The 12,831-nt window shown below is 44.4% G+C and overlaps 1 protein-coding gene across 1 annotated transcript in view; it reads left to right on the forward strand.

Annotated features, from left to right (window-relative positions):
• The window catches only part of LOC105455285, a 31,626-nt gene that overhangs the window by 16,146 nt on the left and 2,649 nt on the right, over positions 1–12,831 (forward strand). The window contains exons 4-9 of the mRNA XM_011698506.1: positions 2,045–2,142; positions 3,417–3,569; positions 10,024–10,149; positions 10,288–10,527; positions 11,001–11,129; positions 11,952–12,081. Of these exons, the coding sequence (XP_011696808.1) occupies positions 2,045–2,142; positions 3,417–3,569; positions 10,024–10,149; positions 10,288–10,527; positions 11,001–11,129; positions 11,952–12,081 (876 nt within the window). The remainder of the gene's footprint in view (positions 1–2,044; positions 2,143–3,416; positions 3,570–10,023; positions 10,150–10,287; positions 10,528–11,000; positions 11,130–11,951; positions 12,082–12,831) is intronic.

Here is a 12,831-nt window from a genome sequence, read left to right on the forward strand (position 1 = left end):
CCCGCCTCCCCCTCTCTCTCTCTCTCTCTCTCTCTCTCTCTCTTTCTCTCTCTCTCTCTCTCTCTTTCTCTCTCGGCGCATCCCGCTCTCCGCGACACACCCCCCGTATATTCAACATCACGCGAGAGAAGCTTGGAAATTCTTCTCTCATCTCGGACCAGATTTGAGAAGATTCCTTGGCATTTTCTTTTTTTTTTTAATTTTTGTAACATTGCAGATTTATTAGTAATGTTATTTCGTAATGTAAAACTTTGTCGTAACGAATATTATTTAAATTGACGATGGGAATTCAGCGTTACAAATCACTTTACATAAATCATTTTACATACCTTTGTGATGGCAGGCTAAATGAGAACAGAACGACTAGAGTACAGAGAATGAAAATGTAAAGCCGGAGGCTGAAGTTCGCAGGATGAGAGAAACAATCTAGGGCATGCCAGAAAATTATGTTCGAGACTCTTGTTGAATCAGATATTTTTTATAGAGTTAAAAGACTTATTCTTTTTCAAAATTTCAAAAAAAAGATTTATAATTTTATAAAAAAGAGATTTATAAAAAAAAATTTTTTTTAAAGAACAAATTACGTATTTGAGAATAAGTGAGTTTGACTAAGAGAAATGTGAGACGAGAACCTAAGAAAGCAGAAACGGTTGCAGAATCGAGAATTCGTATATCCGCGGATGTTTCAATAAAGATACAGATGAATTTTAAGTCGACACGTGGCGATTGTTAAAATCAACGTACGTATCACGAACTTCCTGCCGCGCGCACGTTCTGGCTTTTATCTTGATCCTCACGGCAACTTCGCCGAGACCGGAGCAATGAGGATGAGCAGGACGACCTCTGACCCGGCTTGAGATGCTCCAAATGGGATGCCCAGGCTTATCTGGCTTAAAAGTTCGTGGCACGCTGGCAGAGCCGTGGGATTATTCCGCTGTATACGAGCGCTTTATTGGCAAAGAGCAAGTTGCCGAAGAACTTTCTATTATACATAGTTCGTGAGGTGTTAGATCTTCGACTTAGAAGATCGTCGCTTGATGACTCTCTGGCGAAAGTTCTCGCTCGAGAGAACAAGCGAGAGGAAAGATCGACGGCGGAACGACGCGTCAACGACGGGGCTTCGGCGGGGTTACACTTAATTGCGATTGCCGTGCAATTTGCAACCGCGCTAACAATTATCCCGGATCGTAAAGCGATTTTACCACCGGCACTGTTAATGCAATATCGCTCGTCGCCGCGAGCCGCCGAGATTGGAATGAAAACAAGGAGCTCGACGCTCTCAGACTGATGAGATTTTCCTTAATGACCGAGGATACGCGGTCAAACAGGCGAGAACTTGTGATTTATGGATACGCAAGTTTCGCCGCCTGCCCAATCAAAAACTTTGTTCAAAAAAAAAATCCAAAAGAAAACTCATGATTTGTGGAATCGAAAATTATCAAGGATTTCTGAAAGGTGTATATAGATTTCTACATCTTTCGACGAATCTTTATGTATACACACAGAATATCCATCCATGGCGCAAAGCAAAAATGAGACGGCATATATGGGACAATTCGTTTCAAATCCAGCGAGCAGTGAGTAAGAGCTGAGGAAGAGCTGAGGAAGAGCTTCTCGTGTGCCGATAGGAGATATTTTCTCGGTTGAGATGATCGCGTGTCCCAAGTGTGGTAGCGGCACCTTCCAGGCACTCGGGACTTGGAGTGGCTACTTCGATGTTCCGCGAATACTCGGATCACTCGAGACCGTCCACTCGGTCCTTTCGTGTCTTTACAATTAGCTCTGTCTTCTAACGGAAATTCCGGCGGAGAACAAACGTCGGACCATTATCTCGGCGAAGGCAACTAGAGAGTCTCTTTCGCAGGAAGTATCCGATGCATCGGATCAGCCGGAGCTACTCTTCGAATTGATGGAATAGCGTTCTTTTAAAAAGATCAATTATCTTCCAAAGTATTTCTTCGTTAAAAATTGAGGTTCCACGGTGTTGGAAGTGTGTCACTTTTAGGCATTCTCGCAGTGCACATTCAATGACAACTTATTGCAGGTGACGATAGCGACGGATCTGGGCAAAATGGTCACCAGGATGCAGCTGGAGAGATCCGAAGTGGCTTTTTTCATCTACACCAATGGCAACACGTTGAGGTATGCATTACCAGCTATTTTCCTAGTTTCGGTCCCGATAGATTAACTCGTATTTTCGTTGAAAACAAGTTGTACGTCACCAACTCTATATATAAATATTATTTCAAATCTGTCGCTTGCCAATGTCAATTGCATTTGGTTAGATAATAACACAATTTAATTCCCTTTTCGTTTCCTTTCGCATTTCTGATACGCTCCGCGCGTGTAATTATCCCTCGACAGAAAGTCCTGTTGATCCGGCCACATGATCGTGCCGCAGCGACGAAGTGCAAAATCTCTTTCTCGAAACGAGAGCGCGCGGAAGATGCTCTCCGTTGCATTTCGCGTGATGAGAACGAATGGCTTTCTCGAGTCTCGTAATCGGGACGAGACGCGCGGATGCGACACGTTTCTGCGAAAACAAACGCTTCGCGGAATACCGAAGTAGTTCGCGACAATCGGTCGGAAAGCTGTGCGGAGTCGATTAAAAACAATACTGCTATCGTGCGTTTACGTTGGTTTTGATTTTAAATATTTTCGTAACGTACCCTCCGATCTTCTCCGATAGTTTTCCTTCTACGAACTGAACGCTCTCGGCAATTTTCATGCAAGCTCATCTAAAGAGACGATCAAAATTTGCAGAAAAAATATGTTTCAGAAACGCGAACAACGAATGTCCAATTAACGGTTTAGTTCTAATAGATATAGAAAAATAGTTTTAATAGATTAGATTCTAACGGATATAAAGAGTAAAGATAACTTCTCTTAACAAAATAACTAATAATTTAAAAATTACTATTTTTGTCTTCTCCTTTCTCTTGTGAATATTTATCTAATACAACGTGTATTTATCTAATACACTCGTTTCTCATGTGCTATTTTTTACGTAAAATAAAGAGTAAAGATAACTTCTCTTAAAAAAATAACTAATAATATTTAAAAATTACTGTTTTTTTTCTCCTCTCTCTTGTGAATATTTATCTAATACAACGTGTATTTATCTAAAACACTCGTTTCTCATGTGCTATTTTTTACGTGCGTAAAATAAAGAGTAAAGATAACTTCTCTTAAAAAAATAACTGATAATATTTAAAAATTACTGTTTTTTTCTCCTCTCTCTTGTGAATATTTATCTAATACAACGTGTATTTATCTAAAACACTCGTTTCTCATGTGCTATTTTTCACGTGCGTCCAATGTAATGCGGTCACTTTGCCTGATGCGCTTAGGAGACTTCGTCTCAAATGAACTACATCTTCCTCCCTAATTCACTTTACCCTATGCCCGCCAACTAGGTCGAATCTGACGCAGAGATTCGCCATAACTGACCAGGATCTTCACAACATGAGCACATGGCCGCTGGTATCCGTGCCCAGGGATGAGAGCAAGACGCAAACGTACGACGTGGTGAGCAAGGAGGCCTTCCAGGCACGCCTAGAGGACTTCAGGTAAATCGAATCGATCCACACGACGACGATGCGAAGGTCGTCTACGAACCTCCACGGCCCGCTACAAAGGCGGCCAACAACCGTGAAAATCGCCGCCCGCAAAATTTTGACCTTAGCTCTCAAGTTGGGTCAGCCGATGCGCTCGGCTGAGTCTCGGATCAATTAGGGGCAGACGCGCGGCGGACGAGGGGACGAATGAAAATTCTCGCTGGAAGTTTAACGGACGAAGTCCGTAGCGTTTGGAAATTGGAAACTTCTCGCGTTCGATCCGCAAAACACTCTGAACTTTGTTCGAACGATTGTGCTCGATTTAATCGAAAACGCTGCAAGTCTAAAAAGTTATCTGACGCGCCGAGGAAAACTTGTTGGACACAGCACGCAGCTGGCTCGTAGAAGAAACAGGTCGGAAGAAAAAAAAATAAGCGAAAAGTCCACGTGTAAAAAATTCCGCATTGCGGTCGCGGTTGTCCGCCGCGTACGCCCCGCGTGCGCGGGAATTGTATTTCTCGTGCGCGGGCAATCTTTACCTAATTAACTTAAGAGGCTCTTCCCGCACGCGCGCGCGCGTGAGTACCTCGCAATAATTATACCGCACCGTGGCGCGGTGCGGCGCGGCGGCGTGGGAGGCCGGCGACGCGACGTTCTTCGCAGGCGTAATTATTAAGACAAATTGCGGCTCCCCGGCGTAAGCGGGTGGTATCGCTTTGAGCGTCGGTAACCGGGCGGTTAATTCCCCGTGTTGGCTTTTACCCCTTTTCTCCGCGCGCGCTCGCTCGCCCGCGCGCGCGCGCCGGGGCACGACCACGAGCCCACCCGCCGGCATGGAAAGTTACGGCGGAAGCCCCCGTGCCATTCCCTCGAACCCTCGTCCCGACACTTGTTGAATTTCCATTCAGAGTACGAGTGGGGAATTCTCCTCTCTTTCGCCGTCCCTCCCTGTCGCTCGTCTGGGGCCTCTGTGTCCCACCTCGCAAATACTTACTTACTCGCGCAGACATCGAGTCCGTGCGAGGAGCGGGAGAGTACCCGATGTCTGATCGTAAGCTCGAGAAAAATGTTCTACGTTAAGCTACGGCGAAAGCGAAGGTAAAAGCTGATTCTCTTAATATTTAATTCTCTTTTAATATTAATTAAAAGAGATTACATTAATCTACCACATCAATCAATTGTGCAATATACGTATGTTCTAAGAAATCAAAGAAAAAAAGATCATTTATTTTCCTAGAAAAAGTATCTTTAAAATGAATTATATATAACATATGTAACAAAAATTGATTTTGTAAGAAAGAAACTTTCGATATTGGAAATTAATAAAATACCGAAGTAAACGAGCAAATTATGCGTTACTAAAGTAGTAAGTTTCGAAGCTAAGTAGTAATTCTGTACTAAGTTCGAAAGCTCACCGCGATGCTTTGAGTGCATTAGCTCTTGAAAAATCTTGGAAAAGTTAATTTCTTTTTGTTTTATTTCCTTCTATTTTCTATATACATATAATGTACGAACGTAGGAGAGTATTGGAATTTCTGGACGTATAGATAGAGCGACACGATTCAATAATGGAAAGCGGCGCATCGGCAAGAGATATTTCATCGTTAATGCTGGACACGCAGGGAGGGACCACCCCCCGTAGCGGCGGGACGATGCGAGAAAGGGGGTTGGTTATATCAAGTGGTACATCTCGAACGTAAGATAACGCGTGGCGATACGACGAGACCATCGCGGTCGTATTTTCTCACAGTGAAAATAGGACGGGGCGACAAGGGGATCGAACCGTCTGCTTCTCGATGTATCGATAGAGAGAAAGAGAAACGAGCGAGATATAATTTCCTATTGACCCCATAAAAGAAGACGGCGACGTGTGAAAATACGCAATTTTTTTATGCCAACTACGTGGGGCGCAACGATTCTCTTCTTTCGAGCGGCCAACAGCGCGAGAGGTCGCTTCCTACTTTTTACGCAAAAACGTACAACCCTTTTTCCCTTTATTTCCCGTTGAGGGAGGAGGAGAGGGAGAGGGAATTGCGTCGACAGGACAGAAAAAAAAGAGGAAACGCGCTTTTAACGAAGCGAGATTGCCGAAGCGGCAGATGGTGTGGCGGGGAAAAAAATTCATTATTTTTAATTAGGGTCTTAGGGGCTTTAATTAGAATGGAGCGACGCCCCGTTTTCAACTGATAACGCGTGGCCAGCGCGACTGGATGGATCACTTCGCGAAAATATCGGTGCGATTGCATTGACGAGCGAAACGTCGGAGCTTTCGGGGTTGCAGAGGCGTTTCGCAAAAGGTTTCGCTTTGACGTTTGGTTTTAAAGAGTCGGGTCTTTTGACGATAAAAAAATTCTCGGAAAATTTCTCGGCGGTCTGCATTCAATATTTCGGTGGCATTTAAACGATGATGAATACGATGAAAATGCCGGCGGTTGAAAACGGCGGCGGTCCTTTGAAGTCCTGTCTCGAGATCAAATATATTAATACCATTACTCACTATTTAAATACATTTTGTCATTAAAGTAGAAAAACGCATAGAAATCGACGTAAAAATTTTAATTAAACATTGTTTAGTCCGTAAGCTTCTTCATTCGAATTTAAAAGAACATTTAGAAAAACTGTTAACAAAAAACACAAAGGCTTCGTGTCTCAAAAGTCTCATCGGTCTGTCTGCCACTCGCGTAAAAAGAATTGAAAGTTTCTCAATTAAAAAATTTGTTGGTCCGTTGACTTTTCTGACAATTTAAGATTAAAAAATTCCGTCGCGCGTGGCTGGCGCACTTTTTACGGTCGCTTAGCGCCGGTCGGATAGTGCCCGGCGATTTAATTAACGTAATTTCGGCGCCCCGGCGACGTCGTGCGACGGAGCAATTTAATCGGAAACGCCCTCGTACACATCTCTCGATTAATCCTTTTCTCCCGTCGTCTAATTATATGTGTAGCGGAGGGTCAAAAGGCGTGGCGGAGACGAGCGAGAGCGGCGTGCACACGCTTTTATAATAGTCCCCCGGCGCGTCGCATTCGACTTGTCGCATCGATCGACGATAAAAATATTTAACCCTCATCCCGCCCCGTGCGCTCCTCTCTGCCAAGCGGACCTCGCAAAATCGAATGCAAATGCCCCTGACGATCTTTTCAACGTCAACGCTGAAACGGCGGATGCTCCTCTCTTTCTCTCGGAGTTATACGTTCGCGAATATTGCAAACGCATCGTTGCGCATCGTTGTGAAATGTGTAGTACCGCTAGTACCGCAGACTTCGTAAAACAAAAAAAAAAAAGAAAAAAGGGAAAAAAAGATAAAGAGGAGAAAAACTCACGGCTCTCTCGCCGACTGGATCTCGACTAAATCCTCGAATTTGTATTAATTACGCAATAATTGCGTCGTGCCCCGCGGCTTTTCTTCGGTCGGTTACGAAACGCGCGCGTTACGCAAACGAGAGAAATAATAGTTTCTTTCCGCTCTTTTTCTTTTTGCACGCGGGACGGATTTCTCCGACTTCGCTCCGCTGAATGAGTCCCACTTTGCGCGGGCACACGCCCGCGGGGCAATCGGGCCGCGTATTCCAACGTGTCGCGCGTGCTCCAATGTGGCAATATTTATAAAAGGCACGTTTTTCATTCCGGCGAAGCGAAAGCGGCGAGCGCGCGCGAGCCCCGGGCACGTACGTCCGATAAATCGATAGGGCGATAAAGTATCGATATGGAAAGGCTGGTTGCGCGCACCCGGAGGGTCGCCGACGGGCATGAAGACAGAGAATATTTTGTACGTGGCCGCCCGCGCTCTCTTTTTTTTCCCCTCTCGCTCACCCTCCCTCTCTCTGTCTTTCTCTCTGGTGTCTCCCTTTTCTATCGATACGACAATGCGCACGCTGATCGTAACTTGTGTCTCGAAATTGTGCGGCGGAAACTTCAATTTCGGCCCAGTTTTGTTCCGCGCCTCGCGTAATTGCAAAATACCTCAACCGTACTCCCATATCTTCCTCTCCCGTCGATTGAAAATATACGAATACATCGTTATCGAGCACCGCCGCGCGGTCTACTAGCGAAAATGCAAAAGGTCACAAAGCGGAGATTGAAACATTTTTCGAAATAATTACAGCATTCCCCATCGCACCGGTCGGACAAGCGGATAAGTCGGATTTACATCCTCCGTTTGAGAGAATAATATTTTGCGAAAGCAGGCGTGAAGTACCGATTAGACCGTCCACAGATAAAATCGTGGAAAAATTGTGGGAAGAACCTGAGATCGATTGGTTTAAAAATTGACAAGACTGTCGTTACATCAAAAAGATCAAATTCTTGCCGTGGGCGGATCTCGTGCCTTCGAGTCCTTAATTAGAAACGGCGCGTCCTGTTGGTAAGAGAAATCTCCGCGCCGACATCGAGGAGAGGTGTGTCTCTCTCCCCCGCCGATCGAATGGGGAGGAACGAAAGCAGAAATAAGACGGAAGGACCCGCGGCGGTTATCGCACGACCACGCACGCGGAGGACACGGTCGCATTTGTGTCAGCCGATAGATAACAAGGCACTAACAATCCTCGGCTGCCTTGACTAGCCGAGGAGCGTAGCTCGCGGGAAAAGAACGGAAATTCCGCGAGCCGATCGATGCAGAACATCATAACGGATTCCTGCGGACTTCCTTCTTATATATTTTCACGCTCCTTATGGAATTTTTATTTTATGACAGTTCAAAGAGAGAGAGAGAGAGAGAAAGAGAAAGAGAGACCTTCGTCTGTGAAATACGCTGCGTTCATTCGTCCATCAATTCGTTCGATAACTGGAGTACTCGGTCTCTTTCTCTCTCCCTCCTTCTCTTTTGAATCTTTGATTTTGAGATACACTGCATATATATTTATCGATTTATCTTCCTTGTTCGTTACAATTATATCCATATAAACTTCCTTTTCGTTATTAATTAATTCGTATTACTTCAGATACTCTTTTTTTTATCGTTCTTAAGAAAAATTCAATCACGGAATAAAATACACTTTTCTCCTCCTCGTAGGGCTTCGTATTTCTCTCCCCTATTCCGTTGCCCCGCCAGTATCATCGATACATCAATCATATCGTTTACGTTTCCTTTCTGTTACTATTACTCGCGGTTTACGTACTCCCTTGTTGCACAGTGCTCTTAGATGATGTGATTTCGGAATAAAACTTTTTTTTATTTTATCGTCTCGCCCCTTTTCTTCCTCCCTTCGCCAAATATATCCACTCACCTCTTCAGATCCATTTCGATTCTCCGTTTCCCTCCTCTTCAACGGCCTCGTTTACAATTGAATATATCGACAATTGAATTTGTTTAACCGTTCATACTCGCCGTGTTATTACTCGTGTTCGTTTCTACCGTGTCACGCTGCGATTATTCTTACGCATCCTCCATCTTTGCGCACGGTGGAGTAGTCAATCTCAGAAGAACGCAATAAAGCTGTCTATCTGCCCTTACAATAAGGTTGTCCATCTTTCTCTCCGTATATATACCATTGCTCTCCTCTTATTTTCATTCTCCTCGTCCGTTCTCTCTGTCTCTCTTTCTCTTTATCTCCTCTCTGTCTCTCTCTCTCTCGCTCTTTCTCTCTCGCGTTCTCTTTATGAGCAATGGAAGAGGTCGTCACACATGAGCGCGCGAGCGCCCATTTGGAGCAATAGACAGTATTTTTAGACTCCTGTCTTTCTCTCTCTCTCCCCTTCTAGCTCTGACTTTCTCTCTTTTCTATATATCTTCCCCTCCTCCTCTCCCCGTTTCTCTCTTTCTCTCTCTCTCTCTCTCTCTCTCTCTCTCTGTCACTTTGTCTGTCTTCGCCCTTTCCTTCCCCTCGTCGTCTGTCCACCGGTAAATCTCAGCTCGCTGACGTTCAACGTTGCGCGCCGATCAAACCCTCTTGTAACAAATGCGAAGGTCTACGCCGCCGATGTCATTATCGACCGACATCCCGCCACGTGCAAATCGTGTCCAAGGCGGCTCGCACCTGTCCGAAGGAACGCCGCGCGATCTTTTTTTAGACCGTCGCCTCTCGGACGGGGGCGAGATCCCCTCATCGTCTCCAGACGAAGATGATGAGGGAAAAGGCGCCCCGACGAATATTGAAATTGAGACATAAGTAAAAGTTACCCGTGTTCGTTCGTTAAAAAACGCGTGATTCAATATGCAGTTGTGATCTCTTCTTTTACTTCTTCACGAGGGAAATTTCACGAGGGAGGAACGTCGAGCTGCAGAAAATTTTGAATGTTACATCCGGACCAAAATCGCTCAATCGGATTATGTTTCGCGTGCGATGCACGGTGCAATTAGATTCACACAAAATACGACTCTTAAATTACTTGTCTCCACGATGAGATTGTGATTCGGAGATGATCTCCGAAGACATAATATATATCGATTGCGTTTTGTATACTTATAAGAGATCGCTGGTGCACACGACGATCACGGATTAAACACGAAGTTTGTTCGTTTATTTCCCGCAGGCAGAAGATAAGTTCGGAGGCGAGCAGCATCTCCGAGGTGATGGCGTGGTACACGAGCGTAAACGCGGCCATGCTGGACCACCTCACTAATCAGATCAAAGAGACGGACAACAGCGGGGTGTGGAGGTAACGCGCGTTATTGCAATATCCTCCTGAGAGATCAGAGGACGCGACGGAGACGATAATCCGACCGGATCTCTCGCGGGGGAGAAAAAAAAAGCGAAAATCCGCGCGCGATACACACGGGGGACTTCCGCGTTTCAGGTATCTGATAGCCTTCAAGAATCTCCTGCGGAGCATCGAGAGCCTCGGTATCGCCTCCGTGGAGGGGATCAATTACTTCGGCCGAGGTGGCCTCAGAAGTGAGAACTACATCAATTACGTACGCCACGAGACGCTGGGCCGCGACCTTCTCAACGCCGCCCTGACGTACGTGCCCTCCCTGAAGAAGTTTTACGACGAGCTCACGCGCACAATGCCCGAGTACGACAAGATCAAGGCAAGGTAAAACGTTTCTCGCGCTCCCCCTCTATATCTCTGATCGCGAAAGACACTTATTGTCTCGTCAGGGAAAAGTTACTGGCCTCGTGCATGTAACTTCCGTAAAATATAAATCTAGAGAAAGAAAGTTGTCCCGAGTATTTTGCGGTATAACAAGGAAATAGAATTTGTTCTCGACGACGCTTCACGATACTCGACACGTGCAATAATCAAAAGATGAGAAATACGAATACGCTGTATTTTAATTACGATTTTGAAAAATTGAACATATTTCTCTACTGATTGGAGGATACTTGTAAATTACTCTCCACCGGTATTCTCGCGAGAAAGCGTGGATTACCCGCGGGCAATCTGATAATTTGGAGGAAGTGTTTCGTGAAGGCGCCTTCATGAACGTCGACGGCGTAACAGGCCGATGATAGATTACGGCAATAAGAGCGGGTAGACAGGACGAACGTTTTGCATTCTCTCCTCAGACGAAATGAGATCCTGCAGAATCAGAGGAGGGAGCCGAGCGTGGAGGACGCAATCGCTTACTTCGACTCAATGGCCACTTACATCGACGAGCTGCGTAAGCTGCAGCGGGAATTGCGTCACATGATAAGGTAGCGAATCTTCATAATGGAATTGTCTCTATGTCTAGACTCGTCTCGAGACTCGTAAAACAACGGGAGATCCATCCAGATTATCTATGCGGGACGAGTACACGGGGTATTCGGTTATTGCCGTCATAATCGAGAAAGGGTGCGTTCCATTTAACGCTCGCAACGCTTTTGAAATCATTTCATCTTTGTTGTTTATCAAACATTAAACAAGGACAAGTAATGTTCGCAAGCGTTGCGAGCGTTAAATAGAACGCAGCCAAAGTATCGATCTCTTGCTCCGTGGAATGGGATAATTTTGCAAGAGAAATCTCTCCTTAGAAATTGCTCAATGCGCGATTAAGAATAATTCATTTCGAATGAGTAAATGTGTTATGTTGGATTTTAATAGATTGCAGCTTTTTCAAATCAATATTCCTAACAAGAAAGTAAATTTTCTCAATCTTTTGTTTCCGTCCTGTTCAGTGAAATTTAGTAATTCCTCTAAGTCTCGTATTTTAGTAAAATTAAGCGATATTCTGCTAATTAAGTTTCTAAATTTAAATTTTAATAGATTGTGTATTATATCAAATGAACCAGTCTAACGTTCTTAAAAATGTCTCAATAAATTATACTTTTTCGATTTTTTTGTTCCTATCTCAATAAAATAATAATTTAACAAATTTAATATATCTGCTCATTCACTTAAGTTTTACTCACCGCGATTTACTGACGATGATGTCTTTTATAAATTTATAATATTGTTAATAATGCTTTGTAATTTTTCATGATTTTTATATTATATTATCTATAAAATATGTTGACCAATGATAGACTTTTCATCAGGGATTACGTCAATTCGACGTTACAAGACGCGAGCAACAAGGAAGTCGCGGGGATCGCTATCGTCGTTCTGGTCCTGGTGGTGTCCCCCATCATCATCATACTGATGCGCAACGCCGTCGCCACTATTCAGGTTCGCGCTCGGTTCAAAGCCGAGAGTCGATTTGATATTTCCTTTCATGCTTATACATGCGACTCTCTTTCACACGTGGCGCTCGCAATAATTTGTGTACAGGATGTAACACGGGCCTCAATTTTCATCGCAAACTTTTTGGCAGAATTTAGAACTTGATTTTCCTTTAATTGAACTAACCACTTCGGGAGAGTATGCGTCTTAAAATAATCGAGCAATAATTCCCGAGTTATAAGTGGCCAAAGATGAAGAACGCACGCAATTACTATTTTCCCGATCTAAGAAAAAAATGAATACGACGGAATAGATTCAACGATTCCTTTTATTAATTGTTCGTCTGAACTGGGTTTCATATTCGCGACAACACGATTTTTTTCCGATCGTCGCTTGTCAACGTTAACTTTGCCCACTTTATCGGATGCAGAATTCACGAGAAGAGCCGTGGGAAGTTTTCGCGGCCGCGCGTTAATTATTTCGCATCGCGACGAATCCTACCGCTCGATTCCGCGCTCTCGAGGCCACGAGGTCGTCGACGACTAAACGTCGCGTCGCGTGACTGACGTCTCAATGGAAAAGCCAGTTGTTGAAGTCGAGGTCGCGATGAGAGAAGTTTCAGCCTCTGAACAAAAACGCTTTTTATCGCTTCGTAAAGCTTTCGTTCTATTTACAGAAGAAATTAACATGCAATATTAATACGTTATGGTCGCTATTTGTTATCAATCGTTATTTCTTTGCGAGAAAGACGCACAT

The sequence above is a fragment of the Wasmannia auropunctata genome, unplaced genomic scaffold (genome assembly GCF_000956235.1).
Source record: "Wasmannia auropunctata unplaced genomic scaffold, wasmannia.A_1.0 LD335903.1, whole genome shotgun sequence".
Classification (NCBI taxonomy): domain Eukaryota; kingdom Metazoa; phylum Arthropoda; class Insecta; order Hymenoptera; family Formicidae; genus Wasmannia; species Wasmannia auropunctata.